General features: G+C 39.8%; 1 protein-coding gene across 8 annotated transcripts in view; it reads left to right on the top strand.

Moving 5' to 3' along the window:
- Nucleotides 1-18,516, top strand: part of RAD18 (RAD18 E3 ubiquitin protein ligase) — a 125,841-nt gene that overhangs the window by 33,186 nt on the left and 74,139 nt on the right. For all 8 annotated transcript variants that reach the window (XR_012159775.2, XR_012159772.2, XR_012159774.2 and 5 more), the window contains exons 7-9: nt 2,406-2,590; nt 13,688-13,764; nt 14,683-14,743. Coding sequence is in view for 4 of the 8 variants with exons in the window: in XM_073351211.2 (XP_073207312.2) it covers nt 2,406-2,590; nt 13,688-13,764; nt 14,683-14,743 (323 nt within the window). In the remaining 4 variants the exon portion in view is untranslated. The remainder of the gene's footprint in view (nt 1-2,405; nt 2,591-13,687; nt 13,765-14,682; nt 14,744-18,516) is intronic.

The raw sequence follows: 18,516 nt of genomic DNA, 5'->3' as shown, positions 1-18,516 counted from the left end.
TGGGTAAGGACAAAGTCACAAAATTCAGCCATCAGGTTAGCCGTGACATTATCGGGGATAGTGTTCTTGACGGCTTGTAGTCCATCTTTGTGTGGAATGTTGGTGTAGAGGGCTTCTACATCCATAGTGGCCAGGATGGTGTTATCAGGAAGATCACTGATGGATTGTAGTTTCCTCAGGAAGTCAGTGGTATCTCGAAGGTAGCTGGGAGTGCTGGTAGCGTAGGGCCTGAGGAGGGAGTCTACATAGCCAGACAATTCTGCTGTCAGGGTGCCAATGCCTGAGATGATGGGGTGCCCAGGATTTCCAGGTTTATGGATCTTGGGTAGCAGATAGAATATCCCAGGTCGGGGTTCCAGGGGTGTGTCTGTGCGGATTTGATCTTGTGCTTTTTCAGGGAGTTTCTTGAGCAAATGCTGTAGTTGCTTTTGGTAACTCTCAGTGGGATCAGAGGGTAATGGCTTGTAGAAAGTGGTGTTGGAGAGCTGCCGAGCAGCCTCTTGTTCATATTCCGACCTATTCATGATGACAACAGCACCTCCTTTGTCAGCCTTTTTGATTATGATGTCAGAGTTGTTTCTGAGGCTGTGGATGGTATTGTGTTCCGCACGGCTGAGGTTATGGGGCAAGTGATGCTGCTTTTTCCACAATTTCAGCCCGTGCACGTCGGTGGAAGCACTCTATGTAGAAGTCCAGTCTGCTGTTTCAACCTTCAGGAGGAGTCCACGTAGAATCCTTCTTTTTGTAGTGTTGGTAGGGAGGTCTCTGTGGATTAGTATGTTGTTCAGAGGTATGTTGGAAATATTCCTTGAGTCGGAGATGTCGAAACCTGGATTTGTGTTGGAAACGGCCCAGCTTGATTATCATACACATTGTAAGGAGAGTGATCACTTTAGATAAGCTATTACCAGCAGGAGAGTGGGGTGGGAGGAGGTATTTTTTCATGCTTTGTGTGTATATAATAAGATCTTCTACACTTTCCACAGTATGCATCCAATGAAGTGAGCTGTAGCTCACGAAAGCTTATGCTCAAATAAATTGGTTAGTCTCTAAGGTGCCACAAGTACTCCTTTTCTTTTTGCGAATACAGACTAACACGGCTGTTACTCTGAAACCTATTTCCCCATGCTAATTTTTTCCCCCTGCTGTTACTCACACCTTTCTTGTCAACTGTTGGAAATGGGCCATCCTGATTATCACTACAAAAGTTTTTTTTTCCCCTGCTGATAATAGCCCACCTTAACTGATTGGTCTTGTTACAGTTGGTGTGGCAACACCCATTTTTTTTCATGTTCTCTGTGTATCTATATCTTCCTACTGTATTTTCCACTGCACTGATGAAGTGGGATTTAGCCCATGAAAGCTTTGCCCAAATAAATTTGTTAGTCTCTAAGGTGCCACAAGTCCTCCTCGTCTTTTTTGTTCTTTTCTTGTATCACTAGCACAAGATTATTTAAATTGAAGATTAGCTAGGAATTAGTATGGGTCACTAGCCAAATCTAGTCCGCTCAGATACAAATTTCACCATTAAGGTGACCTGAGCATACATTTGCAGTTTTATGCATTCTCTGTCTCCAAGATTACGAGTAGAGAGAATGTTACGCTCATTCAAAAATGTAAATGTTTCACTGAGCCTTCCAATTTCTACTATTTCCTGTAATTAAGCCATTTCCCCTGTGCTACAGCAGAATGGATGTCTTCACATTCTTATTTCACACTAAGCAATGTCAGGAAGTGGAGTTCTTTGTAGGAGGTAATTAATTGGGATAACACTATTAATTTTCTTAATATAATTTGGCACCTACAAATTTGCTTTCAGGATAGTTATTTGATGGTTTTTTCCTTGGAGTATTTCTTTCAGGAAACTGGAAAGTTTTCTAACACAAATCTATGTTGTGACCTTTTAAAATCTCAGTAACTATGCAATTAAGGCGCAGCTAGCATTTGGATGGAATACCTAGGAGCTGAATTCCCTCTAAGTCCATGCTGAACTTAGGCCTCAGGGTAGCAGCTGATATGAATTTGAAGTCTTCACCCATTATAGCTATTAAAGATTCTGTGGTGCTTGTTACAAGAGATGGAGGTGTTCACCCCAATTTCCTGAGTAAATTTAAACTAGAGTAAGTGCATTCTGTATATTTAAAATCCCCCCTCTGCCCCCCCCCCCAGCTTTAGATGGGTAAGGTGTTCTCACTTCGTAGGGATGTTACTGTCGGTACTGCATTGCACCCTAGAGGTAGCAATATTTCAATAGTGGGTCATATGATTCTTATACGTGTTACATGTAAAGTGCTTTGAGATCCTTCTGGATGAAAAGCACTATAGAACTGTAAGTCATTGCTTGGTTTCCTGCTATACAAGACAGAATTTCTTGGTTTTTCATTGGTTTACTTTTTCTCCTGCAGTTCTGGTCACAAAAGGAAGTGCCTGCCTAAAGTCGTTTACAACTTACTTTCTGACCGTGATCTGAAGAAGAAGCTAAAGGAATATGGGCTGTCTAGCCAAGGAACGAGGCAACAGCTTATTAAAAGACATCAAGAATTTGTGCATATGCATAATGCTCAATGTGATTCTTTAAATCCCAAATCAGGTAGGATGGCAAAGCTATGATGTTTTCACCTAGAGTTCCTAATACATTTTAAGAAATTCTCTCTCTTTCTCTATCCTGTGAGAAACTGAATTAGCTTTCAGAGTAGGAGCAAGACCGTTTGGGTCCTTGTGGAATAACATGGGGATTTGGAGAATTTGCATTAATCATATAAAAAGTGACCTATGAAGCTAACATTGCAAAATTATTTGACACACATACTGGGAGAGCATCCAGCACAAACAATTTGTAACTTAACTTTATTAAAAAAATGCCGCCTCTTTTCCACTGACACTTCCTAGTTTGCGCAATGAATTCCAAAATGTTTTGTGGCACTACTGGTACTGCACATGAATAATGATGTTGGGGTGTCTCCAGATTAACTCTTTGGGTCATCACTAGCAAGCTAGGAAATATCAGAGGGTTTTAAGAATGCCAGTGGGAAAGGATTAATAATTATTTCTGTGTTGAATTTCTCTCATCTTGTTCAGTGGGGCATTCTGTATATATTGTTGGGTTTAATTTCAATTTTAGACTTATAAAGAGGAGATGATGTGGAGTGTGTGAAATTACTGAGTAAGAAAGTGCATTGCTATGGAGAATTTTTCCATCAATATAGATATGTGGCTTTGCTGCAGTATAATTAACTGTAACCATAGATCTCTCTAAACAGTTTCCTTTGCTTTGTTCGGAAATGGAATTCGTTCTAACATCTAATGAAATTACAGGGTAAATTTATTCTTTAAGCAACAAACCACTGTTTGTCTGGTGTGGGTTGCATTCTCCTTAAATAGTGCCATGTGTGGGACATGAATGAAATGCAGCCAAGCCTTCCAATCTCTACAAGGGCGTGTTGGCTCTCTTGGATTTCTTCTCGCTTTATAGGCAGCATGACCCTTGTTGTTTCTGTGTAGTGCATGTGAGTTAGAGGGAAGCAACTGTATCTGTTACATATACAAAACAATTGGCACAATGGTATAGAAAGAATTTAGTGTAGTTCAAGCCCCAAAGGTAACTGTCAAAAATAATATCTTGATATAATTTATAAAAAGTTATGTCTTTTCCAAGACCGACTGTTTGCTGTCACACATTTAATTTCTGTTTTTATTATTATATTTGTGTTCCCCGGGGTTCTTTCAACCCAAAGCTCTTGGTAACTTACTCTGTGCCAGGTTGTGTCAGGAAACAAATCGGGGGAGACACGGCCGTCCGACCGATAGATGGCTAGCATAAACAGGGCAACACGAGTGTTTTCACTTAAAGCTAAACTTTACTTAGTCCCAAGCACTTACATATGTCCGCAACAGGTTAGTAAAACACCCCCAATCCTCGATAATTACCAAAGCTGAGTGTGGCTCTCAAGTGGCACAGCGGCAGCCTGTCTGGATTGTCCCAAATCTGTAGTGAGGAAAGGACTGATGGTTAATTTATAATCTGATCTATTAGAAATGTCTGCCTTTTAATCAGCGAATACCTGTATCCCATACCACCTAAATACCTGGAAAAAATGTTGAACTCCAACCTAAGTTCTCGTGCAGAGATATAATGTGCACCAGAATAGAAACTGATGTAAAACTCTTTGCAGCAATATGTTTGTTACATTTGTGAATGAGTATCCAGATTGCATAGTTGGAATATTCTGATGGTGGGACCAGTCAGAAAACCAGAAATAATTCTTATATTTTTTAAAATAAAACAAGTAGGGGTAATACCATTATGCCTTCTTCTGTCTCGTTGTGGAAACACAATTATGGGACAAACTATTGAGCATGGGGAAACAAAATATTATACCAAAGAATACAACTTCATTTGTCTGATATGACTGTTTACATATCTCCATAAATGTGCATAGCAATTTCCAGTAGCTAAGTAGCTATAACTAAATGCAAAGAATGATAGGTAAGCCTTGAAGGGCTTGCTTGCAGTCTGAAGATAACAATAGATGCAACATAGGGCTTGTCTACACTGTGACGTTGACGAAATTTTGTCTTTCACGGTGTCATAAATATAGAGGGAAGGGTAACCACCTTTCTGCATACAGTGCTATAAAATCCCTCCTGGCCAGAGGCAAAACCCTTTCACCTGTAAAGGGTTAAGAAGCTAAGATAACCTCACTGGCACCTGACCAAAATGACCAATGAGGAGACAAGATACTTTCAAAGCTGCAGGGGGGGAATAAAGGGTTAGTCTGTCTGTGTGATGCTGTTGCCAGGAACAGATCAGGAATGCAGCCTCATAACTCCTTAAATTAGTAAGTAATCTAGCTAGAAATGCGTTGGATTTCATTTTCGTTTTGCTCTTTCCTTGTTCTTTGTTTAACATGCTTGGTGGTGGCAGCATACTGCTCAAAGACAAGACAAAGTTTGTACCTTGGGGAAGTTTTTAACCTAAGTTGGTAAGAATAAGCTTAGGGGGTCTTTCATGTAGGTCCCCACATCTGTACCCTAGAGTTCAGAGTGGGGAAGGGACCTTGACACATGGGTTCTTAAAAGAGCTGACCCCACCCCGCGAAAGACAAAAGTTTTGTGGATGCAAGTGGCAGTGTGAATGTGGCTTTGTCAGCAGGAGCACTCTCCTACTAAGCTAACACCACTTGTGGGCTGGAAGTATTTTGTCAACATAAGCGCTGACAAAATACCTACAGAGAGCGTTTACACATGCTGACTTTTAGCGACAAGGCTGTGTCGACACAGCCTTGTCGCTAAAAGCTGCTTAGTATAGACAAGCCCATAGCAATTTGAATCTATATAGTTGGGGCTACAGTGGTGGTAGGTAAGCTATGCTTTTAGTAGGACAGGGAAAGTTCACGCACAATAGGGAGACTGTTCTAAGATGAATGGGCTGCTTGGAAGAAGGTGGGCATGGATGGGAACGGATAAATGAGATCGGGAAGTAACTTAGGTGGGTTAGGGAGTAGACAGAGATAAAGAAAAGGGGTTGGAATTAAAGTTTCTGAAAGTGAGGAGAAGCTTTAACATATTGTGGAATTAAAAAGGGAAGCCAGTACAATGATTGGAGACAGTTTGATATAGTTAGAGATGAATGATGTTGGCAGCTGTGTTAATCCCTGTAATAGCTTAAATGGAAGAGAGGCTACTTTTTTATTGCTGCTTTTTAGAATTGATTTATAATGGTTATCAGTGTAGTTTAAACCAGCTTTAATTTAATGACCAAATTTATTATTGGTGGTAGTGGGTTACAACTCGCTCTGAAGTGGGAACAATACTCAATGTGGCCTAATATCTTGTCTTGCTGACAGTTCAGGGCAACACAACACATAGCAAAACTTCTATTTTCATGCATACTTTTAATTCAGACTGACCCTTACCCTGTATCTGCAAAAAGAACAGGAGTACTTGTGGCACCTTAGAGACAGTCAGCTTTCATTTGAAACAAACACACACAAAAATGGTAAGTGAAAACCCGAAGGAAAAGTCTTTTGCATGATGCTGTGGGGGAACAGATTCTCAGTGTACGGTAATGTGCTTAGGAGAGAGGAGCAGACAATGGCGGTAAAGAGGTAGTCATTCCTTAAAGAAAACACAATTATAAATTGGTTTGTTTACAAAACAACAAATGTGAAGGTGAAAATCCTTTATCTGTCTGCCATAAATCCACAACAGAATTATGGCTCTTTATTTAACTGTGGCATATATATTATTTTTTTGTGTAATGTAATTCCAGTATGCAAAGTTTTTAAAAATGCAGTTTTTTGAATTGCTTTTGAATAATTATTTTAAGGGACTATGAAATGACTTTCTAGGAATATGATATTGCTCGGAAGAAACTGTAATCCCTGTTACTCAAGAGGAAGTTTGTGTATTCCTGAGCTGCATATACCATATTTTACATATTGAGAGACAGCTTTGCCTTCAGTTTAAGGTTACTGTTATGTATACATAACAAAATGCAAACAGTTTTAAAGGGAAAGTAGGTAGAGATATATACACATGTAAAAATTCCTAGTCACTGATATGTACACCTACAAAGTAGCCTATTAAAAAGCATATGCTTTTTCCTCCTGAACAGCTATACTAGATTACTCAGCATGTTTATCAGGAAATCATGAGCCATAGCAGGTTTCTATCTTTTGTATGTAGTCACAAATTTTTTAATCTAGGTCACCTAGTGAAGGTAACTATATATATGTATATGTATATTTAGAAGCCATATGTCGCTGGTAGCAACAAATGAATGGTGTGCTTTAATTCTACAAAACGCTGGCTAGTGATCCTATAGAAGGAATACACACGTTAGATTTGGGAGCAGTAGTTGTTGTTATTATTTAATATTTTATGTTGCCATAATTGCTAGAAGCCCAAAGCAGAATTGGCACACCAGTGTAGTAAGGCATTATATGAACACATACCTGCCCTGAATAGTTTACAAAATGTGTTACTTAAGAACATTTGTACTTGGGTTATCATTCCCCTGTTATATTTTAAAGCACTCTCTTCCCTATGCTATTAATCACAGAGGAAAGTGTTTTGTATGTATAATCTTTTTAGATGTAATGCTTACAATAACTTTAGATTTGGGTAGTGGGTTAGCATTGTGCTTAGCACCCCCATGTAATAAATGTAATTTCAATCTGTAAAATGAAAACAAACAAACAAAAAAACCATCTTACCCCAGTAGAACCTCACTGGTGACTGGAATTTTTCATATTCAGTGTTTAGTCCTGCAAAGAGATCCACCAACATGGATTCATATGCCTACACAGAGATCTATGGAAGTAAGGGAAGATCCTGCCTATTAAAGTAGATGAGACTCTGTATGGGGACTGGATTAGCATTAGGGTTTTTAGAGAGTAGGTCATGAGCGAAATAGTTCTACAAGTTTCCTTGAAGGGTCGACGGTGAATAGAATGTTGGGAAGAGATATAAGTGCAGAAGGTTATGGCCTTCTCTTAAACTGTGAAGTAAGGCTTTTAAACTTCCCCCTTTATGGATCCTGTTTAGGTTCTGTTGTTTATCATCTTAGAGGGCAGATCTGTGTTGGTTACTAGGGGAGGAAGAACAGGAAAAGCAAAGTATAAGCTCCAGAGAGAGGGGGAGGTAAGCATTTTGGGGAAACCCATGTGCTGGAAATATTTATTTTCTCCTTAAATTTCACACATGTCCACCTGTATTTTCAAACAGGATCATCTTGTGTTTATGCACCACATGGTTTTGTGCATGCGTGTTTTAAAATATTGTATAAAACTTATGCAATATTTTATGGTTTGCAATAATTAATAATTAATTATTATTTGCAATTAAGTTATTTATGGTTTGCAATTATTTTCACACTTCATTTGAAAATGTGTTTAGTAAGTTTAGTCAATTGTAGATTCGTTCCATTAAAGAAATATAGATGCTGTCGTGTAGCTTATTTACTAAAGGAACAAAACTAAACTTAAATTTCTTGGACCTTGATTTTACGTAGTAACTTTTACATTGTAGAAGTTTCCTGGTGAAATGAAGTATGGTTTTTGTTTTCCTATTTGAAGAATGCATGTACTGGGGAATGGCTGAGTCTTTCTATAATCTTTTATCACCGTAGATTTGCTTTAAAACAAGAAAATATTAAAAAACAAAACAAAAAACCACTGCCCTTTGCGAATGCCATGAAATTTTTGTTTTGTAATAGTGTATTAAATAGTTGTGTGTTTTGCATTATTACTGGCCATTTCCTTGTCCCCCAAAATAAATCTACATAAACAGAATTCCAAGCTACGTAGTGTCTTCTGGATAATGTTAACCAGTAATGAATAACACAAGCACTTTCTATAAAAAAAAAGCGCCATTTACAGTTGGCTCTGCCAACTGAACTGTACAAATCCTTTTTATTACTTTAACTTTAATTGTCATACTGTACATCAAGAATAAATATTTGTAGGTAGTAATTTTTATAAGAAATCTAAACAAATATATATTCAGTTACAATACATAAACTTTCTCTTTCAGAATTTCATGTTTTAGCCTAGACTGCTATATTGCTACAAAACAACTGAGATCTAATAACCAGATGAGTACTGTAAGGTTTGATTGTGTTTTTTGGATGCATCAAATTATTTTCCATTTGCTTTGCAAACCAGCATTGTGGCTTTTTCCCCCACTCCTAGTCTCTAGTTAGTGGTACAACTGATATGGTAAAGTTTGAAAATTACTTTCCATTATAACCTCCATTGTCACAAGCTCATAATTTTCAGAAACTTTCCCCGGGAAGCGGGTGGGTGAGAGAGAGAGAGGTGGTTTTTTTTTTTTTTTTTTTAAATGCTTTGGCCTTTTCTTGATGGTGACTTTTTTTAAAGTTTGAGCAAAATCCCACCAACTGGGGTTTATTTGAGTTATTGGAAACAGATCATTATTTCCTCATTTTAATAAACAAAAATGGTGACCCAGGTTTTCATGAAGGCAGCTACATAAAAATGGATGAAGTCTGAAACACTGTCCTTACTGAAGAGTAGTACTGCTTGGTTTAGTTTCCATGCACCTCATCCACATGAAGTTAAGATTACTCAGGAAGTGAATTTCCCTCTTGAAGATGGCAAAGAGTTAACGTTTTGCATTCAGCATATTAACTTTCAAGTGTCTTAGCATTTGAGTGCTTTCACTTGATCTCCACTCATCACTGTTGTACAGTATGCTTATGTGGTAAGCTGCTAGTGTTATCGTTTGTTTTAAATGTAGGCAAACTAAGGGCTAGTCTACACTGGCAATGTTTAATGTGGCTTGTGTAGTCGCGACAGAATGCTGGGAGAGAACTCTCCCAGCGCTTTAAAAAAACCCACCTCCACGAGGGACGTAGCTCCCAGCGCTGGTGCACTGTCTGCACAGGCGCTTTGCAGCGCTGAAACCTGCTGCGCTGAGAGGGGTGTTTTTTCACACCCCTGAACGAGAAGTTTGCAGCGTTGTAGTGTGCCATTGTAGACAAGCCCTTAGGCTTGGTCTACACTACAAAGTTAAGTTGACATAAGCCATCATAAGTCGACCTAATTATGTCAGTCTCTACACTAGAATGCTGCTTCTACCGAAGTAAGTGGCCTGCTACAGTGATATCATAATTCCACCTCTATGAAAAGCCTAGCGCTTATGTTGGTGTAGCTATGGTGATGCAGTGTCCCTGTAGACACTGCCTTACTTACATCGGCTGTTTACTGTCACTTTGTCAGCAACAGGGCTCACAGCTGGAGCTGTGAAATAGACAAGAATGTCTGGTTTCAGAGGAACAGCCGTGTTAGTCTGTATTCGCAAAAAGAAAAGGAGTACTTGTGGCACCTTAGAGACTAACCAATTTATTTGAGCATGAGCTTTCGTGAGCTACAGCATTTCCCTTAGGTTCCCTGTTGTGAAACTGAGCTTTGTGTGGGGCTCACAGCTGGCCCCACTCACCCCACCCCCATACTCATGGGTTACAGCCTGAGGTGTGAGCTTGGCACAGGACTCAATTTCTACTCCTGGGAGAATTCTGCATCACTGCACGTGTACAGAATTCACAGATTTCTTTGCTTCCCCACAGAAAAATGACTTTCTGATGCGGATGCAAGGGGAAGCCAAAAAGTGGTCACGTGCCCCTCCCCAGCAGCACAGGCATGTGGTTTTGGGCACCCAGAGTGGCTGGTGGAGAGGTAAATCACTGTGGCGGGGTTGGGGATGCCTGGTTGGTATTGGGCCAGACCCCCTGTCCCCCTATCCACCCAACCCCCGTGCATCTGGACCCCTCAAACCCGGACACTCCCTTTCCCCTCCCGGCTGAGCCTCACACACCGCTACCAGTCCCGATGGGTGGGGGTGGAGGGGGAGTGCACTTCTTCTGCACAGAGCAGCCAGGGCCGGGTAAGACCACCCCAGAAACCTCCCCCAGGTCCTCACTCCCCACCCTGCTTCCTGCCCCTCAGCCATGGGGGAGAGGGGTCACTATATGGGGAGCTGCTCCCCCACCTACCCAAGCCCCATACATCCGGATGCCCCCAGGGCTCCCCCCCAGAGCCGCACACACTTGAACCCCCACCCTGACAAGTCCTGCCCCCTGTGCACCTGGACCCCTCCCGGTAAGCCCCCCACACCCAGACCCCCTCTGCTGAACTCCATCTCTCCATACAGACCCCCCACCCAGCTGTAGGTCTACCTAAATTAAGTTGATCTAATTTTGTAGTGTAGACAAGTCCTTAGACGCAGACAGGTTAAGTCACTTGTTTAAGATCACACAAAGAGGCAGTGGCAGAAATGAAAATAGAACCCTGAAGCCCTGACTCTTCTTCTGTAACCACTTGACTATACTGTGTTTGAGAATATAATTACCAGTATTCTAATAAACATGGTAATTTTTATTCAGTGTATAGTGTAAAAAAATATACTTTTGTGTCTGAATAATGTCAAACACCAAAAAGTTCTAGGTAGGCTTGGCAGAATTCAATTTTTCTATAATTCTGATGGATAATATCAATATTTTATTAAGTATCTTAAAACATTTTTATCAATATTAAATTTTCACAATTGCACAAAATTATGGGGTTTAAGCATTTTTTTCTATTGATTTGAATGTTTACAGTTGCAGGAAACTATGAGGCGGGTCACAATTATTTAATGACAGAAGATCTTGAAGTTGAAAAGTTTAAGGTTTCATAACCATTTAAAGCACACATGGTCAACATCACATGTCAAAACATACAAAGTAAATATCATTTCATCAACAAACCAGTCCTATTTTTGCTATTCATTCGCTAGTCCATTTGTAACCAGCCTAATTCAAAATCTAAGTAAAAAATAACTGAATTTTGACTCTGATAAATTCTCAGGCAGAGTTTTTCTTTCTTTGCCTGTCTGTAAAGTTTAATTATCATCTATCGAAATGTTTTTTCATTGGTTTGTGTGTATATGGTGAAATTGATATTTTCCGATATTTATCTATTAAAAATCTACTCCTTCCAAGCCTAGTTTTAGGCCAGCATTTTCATAAACAGGAGCCTAAAGTTAGTCATCCAGGTTGGAACTGTGCTTTTCAAAATTAGGTAACTTATTTAGGAGTCTAAGGAATTGGAAGTCTAACTTTAGATTCCTGATTTTGAAAATCTTGGCCTTACTTCCCAGTTCATAAAACACTCTCAGGATTATATAACCTAGTATTTGATGTATGCACCAAAATGTATGAGGTACCTCACAGAAACAAGTACATACAGGGCTCTTTACAGAACAGTAATTGAGAGAACTCAGTTTGACATATCCAGCACTCATGGGGGTTTTTCATTTTGTTCATTATTTTATGAAATTATTGACTAAGAGTAAAATATTTTAAAGCTTGTAAATGATTTAGGAGCCTAAGTCCCACTGACTTGCAGTTGAATATAAGCATATGAATTGCTAAATCCATTTTAAAAATGGGACTTGTAAACTTCATCCTAATTTTAAAACTGAGTTTGATTACAGCAAGCTTCCTTTAATTATGGAGGCTCAGTAGTGACTCCATCTTTAAGGTGTGTGAGATTTGCCCTTAAATTAGGATTAAAACTCCCAATTGACAATTTCATTATTGAATTTTAGTCTCCAGATTTAACAGAACTCCTCAGAGGACAATTGTATGTATTATAATAATTTTTACTAACTTTTTTTAAAGAAATATTAAAAATGATCCCCCTTGAACTGACAGAAAATGGTGGCAGGTGGAAGAAGGATGCAGTATCTAAGGTTAAGACAGAGAATTCAGAGAGGACAAGGAGGAGCACAGGAGTGGAGGGATGGGTTCATGGAAGTGGGGTTTTTACTGGTGTAGGGTTTGTTGTGGCAAAAACAACATAAAAAGAAACCAGTTCTGATCAGGCTTTGGTAGCATGTTTACATAAGACCCACTAAACGTAGGTGCTGCAGTACACACGGTTCTGTATTACAGTTCCAGGGTTCTGGGCAAAAGCTTATGCTCTAATAAATTTGTTAGTCTCTAAGGTGCCACAAGTACTCCTGTTCTTTCTGTTCTAGGGGTGATTTTCACATATAGATTCCCGTAGTAGTAACGAATACTTCCACATGTACTTTAAGTAGCAGCCCATAAATGATACAGTGCTACCTTTACCAAGTTTTGACTTAGTGTGCTGCTTATAAAGCTGGAATATTAAATCCCAGGAAGCATTAAATCATCCTCAACTATAGCAATGCTGCTGGGGCATTGTGAAATAAGGAAAGCTGAACTACTGTATGCCAAATTCCTGGATTTTGGCTTAAGCCAGGTTCTTTCCAATTTTTATTCCTATGTAATTTAAGGTTTTTTATTCTCTGACCAAACCCTGAACGCTTAATTGTCTCATAAAAGTATCTGTTTTTATAAATGCACATAGTTTTCTGGTGGCTCTGCAGATATATTTGGGCATAGAGATAAATTAGTAATGCATATGGCACAATAAATTACACAAAGTACTATATAGCTCTAGTTATGTCTACAGTGTTAATGAGCCCAATTGTGCTTAATCATAATCTATAGATGTGCCTTATTTAATTCTTACAGTAATATGTGATCTTCCTTTGGACGATGGGTTTTGCACTGACACCCACAGGTAGTTTTCTTTTGCATTTGGATGTAATCCTTGGAGCTAAAAAGAATATAAACAGCATGTTTCATAATTTAAACTTTCAGTTAAATATGTGCTATAAAATGGAGACTTTCTACAAATATATGTCTAGATAGCATAGAAAATTGAATATGTTGGTACATATTGAGAGAGAGATTGAAAATGAATTTCATACCGGGAGAAAGTGAGAGATTAATGGCCTGGGACTGGCTAGGAGCCATCTGAAAGCAAGCACTGTGTAACCTTCAAGGCAGCTCTGCCAGGGCCCATAGCTCTTGACCTTGTGTGCAGACTACCAATACTACTGAACTATTGCAAATTTTGGTTTTGCAGTGTTAACAAATGTCCACTAGACTACTGGGATAGGCCTATTATATTTTGTTTTCAATTGTGACTCAAGTCTGGATTTCAGACCGAGTGTCCTGAGGTGAAAGATTAATGCATATAGGCCTGAATGTCATTTAGCTCTAGGACAGTTCTTTTCAGTGCTGTTTTATTCTTTATCTTAACAGCCATATTGTGGTTCTGCCATTTATAATGCTTATTGATATTAACAGTTGCAGAAATAGTGAAAGAGCTTGAAAACAATGAGAAAACTCGGACTCAACTTGAATTTAATAAAGCTGGTGAAAATGTAAGTTTATTATCTCTGTACCAAAAGAGTTATGAAGCATTTTTACATATTTCTTCATTAAAAGAATTGCTGGTTCCTTTCAGTGTGCTAAAATATTCAACTGGAAAACCCTTTATATCTGGGGCTAAATCCGACCCAACTCAATCCTTCTGAGCAGGGAGAGGGAATCATGGTGATGGTGATACTTCTAACAGGAGAGTGCTGTTGTTGGTACATGGCAGGATGGCTTGGGGGAGGGAGAGGCTGAGCAGAATGCATGGTGCCAAGACGCTACGATGCCTTTAAATTTAAATCAACCATTAGTAGCATATTCAAGATATTTGTGTGGGTGTATTTTAAATAACTAGTGTAAAAGAACTTACAATTAAAATGTGATATCACTTATTGTTAAGGGGAATACTAGTTTGTATGGTACTGATGTTTCTGTGGTTGAACCACCTACATTTGAGCATTTTATGATTGCAGTAAAAATACCCAGGGGGTTTTATAAAGTGAGATAAAGATACTGACCTGGCCTTGAACCAATCAGAAGACTGGAGGGAGGTTTTAAGGAAGGTCTGTTTTTGTTCTGTTTAGTCTCCTTGGCAGCTTGGCGTTCTCCTGCTGCTCTTGTGAAAGTAGAGCAAAGGGGGCACTTTATAGACAGCCCAGGTATATGTTAAATGTTAACAGGTAGGGCTGAGCAGAGGTGGTGGGAAAGAGCTGAACAAATGATCTCCTCCCATATAGGGTTGACATAGTCCTTATTAAAGTGTAGTACTGATGGTTTTGGTGTCTAAAGAGTGGGGGTAAAAAGGAATGATATTTCCTCTGTTTCAAAGATAAGTTTCCTGCATGTTCTGACATTAAAGCTCGTGTTTTTAAAATGTGACTATCTTCATTTTCTTCTTCAAATGAACATTTTGTATCACTTTGCAGAGCATGACATTTACGAAGGACCAGACAGAAAAGGAAATGGATGAGATTCACACTTATTATCGTAAGTAATACAACGTACGCATTTTGCATTTTCAAAACTCCTTTGCTGTAGGCGTACATGCAAATATAAAAATAGCCTCTCTGTGCCTCAGTTCCCCATCTGTTAAAAAACAATGAGGACAGTAATATTTCTCTGTATTTGTAGGGGTGTTGAGGCATTAATATACATTCGATATTGTGAGGCTCTCAGATAGTGTGGGTGGAGGCTATATACCTTAGATAGGCAGAGCATGATCTTCCTCCCTCACCTAAGAAGATAATTAACTAATGCATCCAGTACAGTTTCTGTACCATAGCCAGGCCTAAACCCAAACTGACAGGGCTCAAGAATTCTTGAAATTGAAGGATTCTGTTGCAGTTATCTTAGTACTACAATTCCAATAACCTACTTCAAAAAGGGAAGATTCAGTATGTAGTAATTAGACAGCTTGTCCCCAGCAGCAGTTGGTGTGTTGAGCAAGTTGGTGTGTTGAAAAATCTTTTCTTTGAGACCCTGGCACCTAAATAAAGGGTAAGTAACTATTGGAACAATTTACCAAGGGTCCTGGTGGATTCTCCTTCACTGGCCATTTTTAAATCAAGATTGAATGTTTTTTCTAAAAGAGATGTTCAAGGAATTTTGGGGGGGATGTTCTTATGGCCTTTGTTACACAGGAGGTCACACTAGATTATGACAATAGTCCCTTCTGCCCTGGGAATCTATGAACCTGTCCTTCCAGAAGGGAAATGTTCAATTCCATTAACAAGACCAATGATTGACTAGATTTTCCAAGCAAGAGGATGGGTTTCTTGCTATTTAAAAATTTATTATGTAGTGTGCATTTTATTCCTTGTATGATCTGATCCTGCAAGTTCCTAGCATCTCCTAAGAGGGAATTTGGAGCTCTTGGTACCATTTGGGATTCACCCTTATTGGTTGGGTTGCATCCTTGCATTCAGATAGCTGGACCTGCATCCTGTTTTCCAATAACTTGCTGCAGAAATTGCATTCACTATATTGATTTTCCTGTTACTCTTTGTGTATTTGCTGGGTTATATGTATATAAGTAGAACATTCACAGTCCTTAGCTCTTGAATTTTAACTTTGCTGTTCTTGGATTTTTTCCTCTATCTACCCCAGTCATTTCACTTCATCGGCAGTCTGCTTGGAAACTAAAGCAATCTCAACAGTGAGCCATATCCCACCAATACAATTTTCCACATTTTACAGGAGCATTACATTTTAATGTCTCCCATTTTAAGCATGGAGAAGCTATGCAATGAAGGGACAGTTTGTCCTGGTTAAGGATCCATTTAAAACTGTATATCCATTTAAAACTGGCTATATTTCCTGTTTCAACCTATCTTTCCTCCAATGCCTTAGGGCCAAACTAATCTCTAGTCTAGAATAATACAACTCTGCATTTACTAGATACAATTCTGACGACGTTTGTAAGGTTGCAACCACTTATGCCAACCCTGAATTTGGGCTTAAATCGTAGGCAAACCTTCTTCTCTTTTACTTTTAACAGTTTTATTTCAGGTATATTTATATCACTGCATACACTTTGTTGTTGGTTTTAGATCTTAAGCAGTTTCATTTAAGTCAAAGCAATTCATTAATAATACTTCTGCTTCCATGCAAAAATCTCTACTAATACAATTTAGGGGAACAGAAATGCAGAAATTCTGATTTTTAAGCTTAAAGGCCTTTAAAGGGTATGCTTTCCTAATTCTGACAAGTGTCTAGTAGCTCTTTAAGGGACTGATCCAAAATCCATTTAAGTAATGTATTTGAACAAAGTATCATAGGCTGCTGAGGACAAGTCTCAAAATGTACCCAGACTTAGACTCCAATCCTGCAAAGTTAGAGGACATTTCAGAATTTAAAAGACTTTCATTAGGTATGTTTTGTCTGTAATATGGAGGTGCTTCAGGGTTTTAATATATAGCATGGAACACTTTCGTCCTTTTAATTTAGTACATTTGCCTCCAAAGGTTCCAAATTCATAGCTGAATTCATGTTCATTCTTTGGCTTCCTGCTGGCATGAGTTCCATAACATTCTAAAATATTCCATATGCGGTATTATTTCTTTTGTTGTATTCTTCAGTGTGAAACTTGCGACAACCTTTTTAAAAGGCTCAAAGTAGCCAGAAGCAAGACCCATTTTCTTCTGTTGAGTACAGTTTGCCATACTTTCGGCAAATGGTGAAGTACGCAATTTCCTCTTCAGGTGTATGTGAAGTGTTTTTGAATGACAAATGAATATTTTTTGTCTCAGTAATCTGAATGCGGGTTTGTATGCGTGCTGCTGAAGGCCACTTGAGCTGCTACGAGAATCTGTACCTTTAAAAATAAAAAAAAAATAAAGGTGATTTTTTTGAGTGTGTGTCAGAGTGGATCCCACTGTAAGTGTACCTGCGCCTCATGTACACAACCTTAGGGCTTAGCTACAATTGCAGATGTAGCGTGATTTGCACTAAACCAGCCTTCGTACAGCGCAGGAGGGAAAGCACTCCAGTCTGTCCACACTGACAGCTGAAAGCGCACTGGCGTTGCTGCACTTGCAGCTGCGTTGGGAGTGGTGCATTATGGGCAGCTCTCTCAGCATTCAAGTGGTTGCAGTGTGCTTCCCAAATGGGGAGAGGGTGGGGTGGAGTGTGTTGTGTGTATGTGGTGGGAGAGATTGGGCTTTTGGGGTACTGAGAATGTGTCAGCACGCTGTCTTGTAAGTACAGACCCCCCGCCCCTCTCTCACTCACTCAAAGCAAACATTAGCCATTTGTTTTTTTTCTCGGAGCTGGTAAGCAGCCGGCACTCCAAAATAGAGCTTTGAAAGGGCAACTTCCGCATTCCTGCCGGAGTTCACAAGAAAGACAAGAAGGGCCACTTCAGTTAATGGGATTATGGGACGTTTTGGGGAGGCAAGCAGAGCGCTGTAACGTAACTCCTCGTTCACACTGACGCTGTAGCGTCTCACCCAATATGCAGCAAACCTTATCCCTCTCGGGGAGGTGGAGTACCAGCAGAGCTCTAGCCAGGGAGTCAGAGCGCTCTGCGTGCCTTGCCAGTGTGGATGGGGAGTGAGTTAGAGCGCTCTGGGCGGCTTTATTGTGGTATAACGTGCAAGTGTAGCCAAGGCCTTAGAATCTTTTGAATAGCTGTGTCTATCAGGGCGGCAAATTCTCGGCAAACTCCATTTGCCACTCCTCCTTGCACCCCAGAAATTGAGGGACACGAGGCTCCAGCTGCACTTCTTGCCCTGGCATTAGTAGGGGCAAAGCAAGCCCAGAAGATGTTCCAGCTGCCGTCTCCATGCGAAGACTCATCTTTTTCTCTGAGTGAGGCAGTTGCACCAATCCTAACCTTCCTCTGGAATACTTTAGAGCCTTCCAGGAGCTTCACCAGGACAGCAGACACCTTGGAAATTGAGATGAGAGTAATCCAAGAGAACATACACAAGATGTTCAACATCTTGAGCTCCTCAGTGCCCACAAGGATTGCTCTACCAGTTAACGAGGGCAAATTGGAGACTGAAGGATCACTGGCACATGCTGGCCTTACTTCTGATTTTGAAGCAACTACAGAAACATTACCAAGTCCTGCCTGAGGGCTTTGAACAGTTCTCACATCCCACACCAGGATTTCTCGTCCTCTCAGTGATTCAGGGCAGAAAACAAAACCAAAGATCAACTAAAGCAGGGGTTCTCAAACTGGGGGTCGGGACTCCTCAGGGGGTCGTGAGGTTATTATATGGTGGGGGGGGGGTTGCGAGCTGTCAGCCTCCATCTGA

This window comes from Lepidochelys kempii, chromosome 7 (genome assembly GCF_965140285.1).
Source record: "Lepidochelys kempii isolate rLepKem1 chromosome 7, rLepKem1.hap1, whole genome shotgun sequence".
Lineage (NCBI taxonomy): Eukaryota > Metazoa > Chordata > Testudines > Cheloniidae > Lepidochelys > Lepidochelys kempii.
This window is presented reverse-complemented; position numbering and strand designations above follow the sequence as displayed.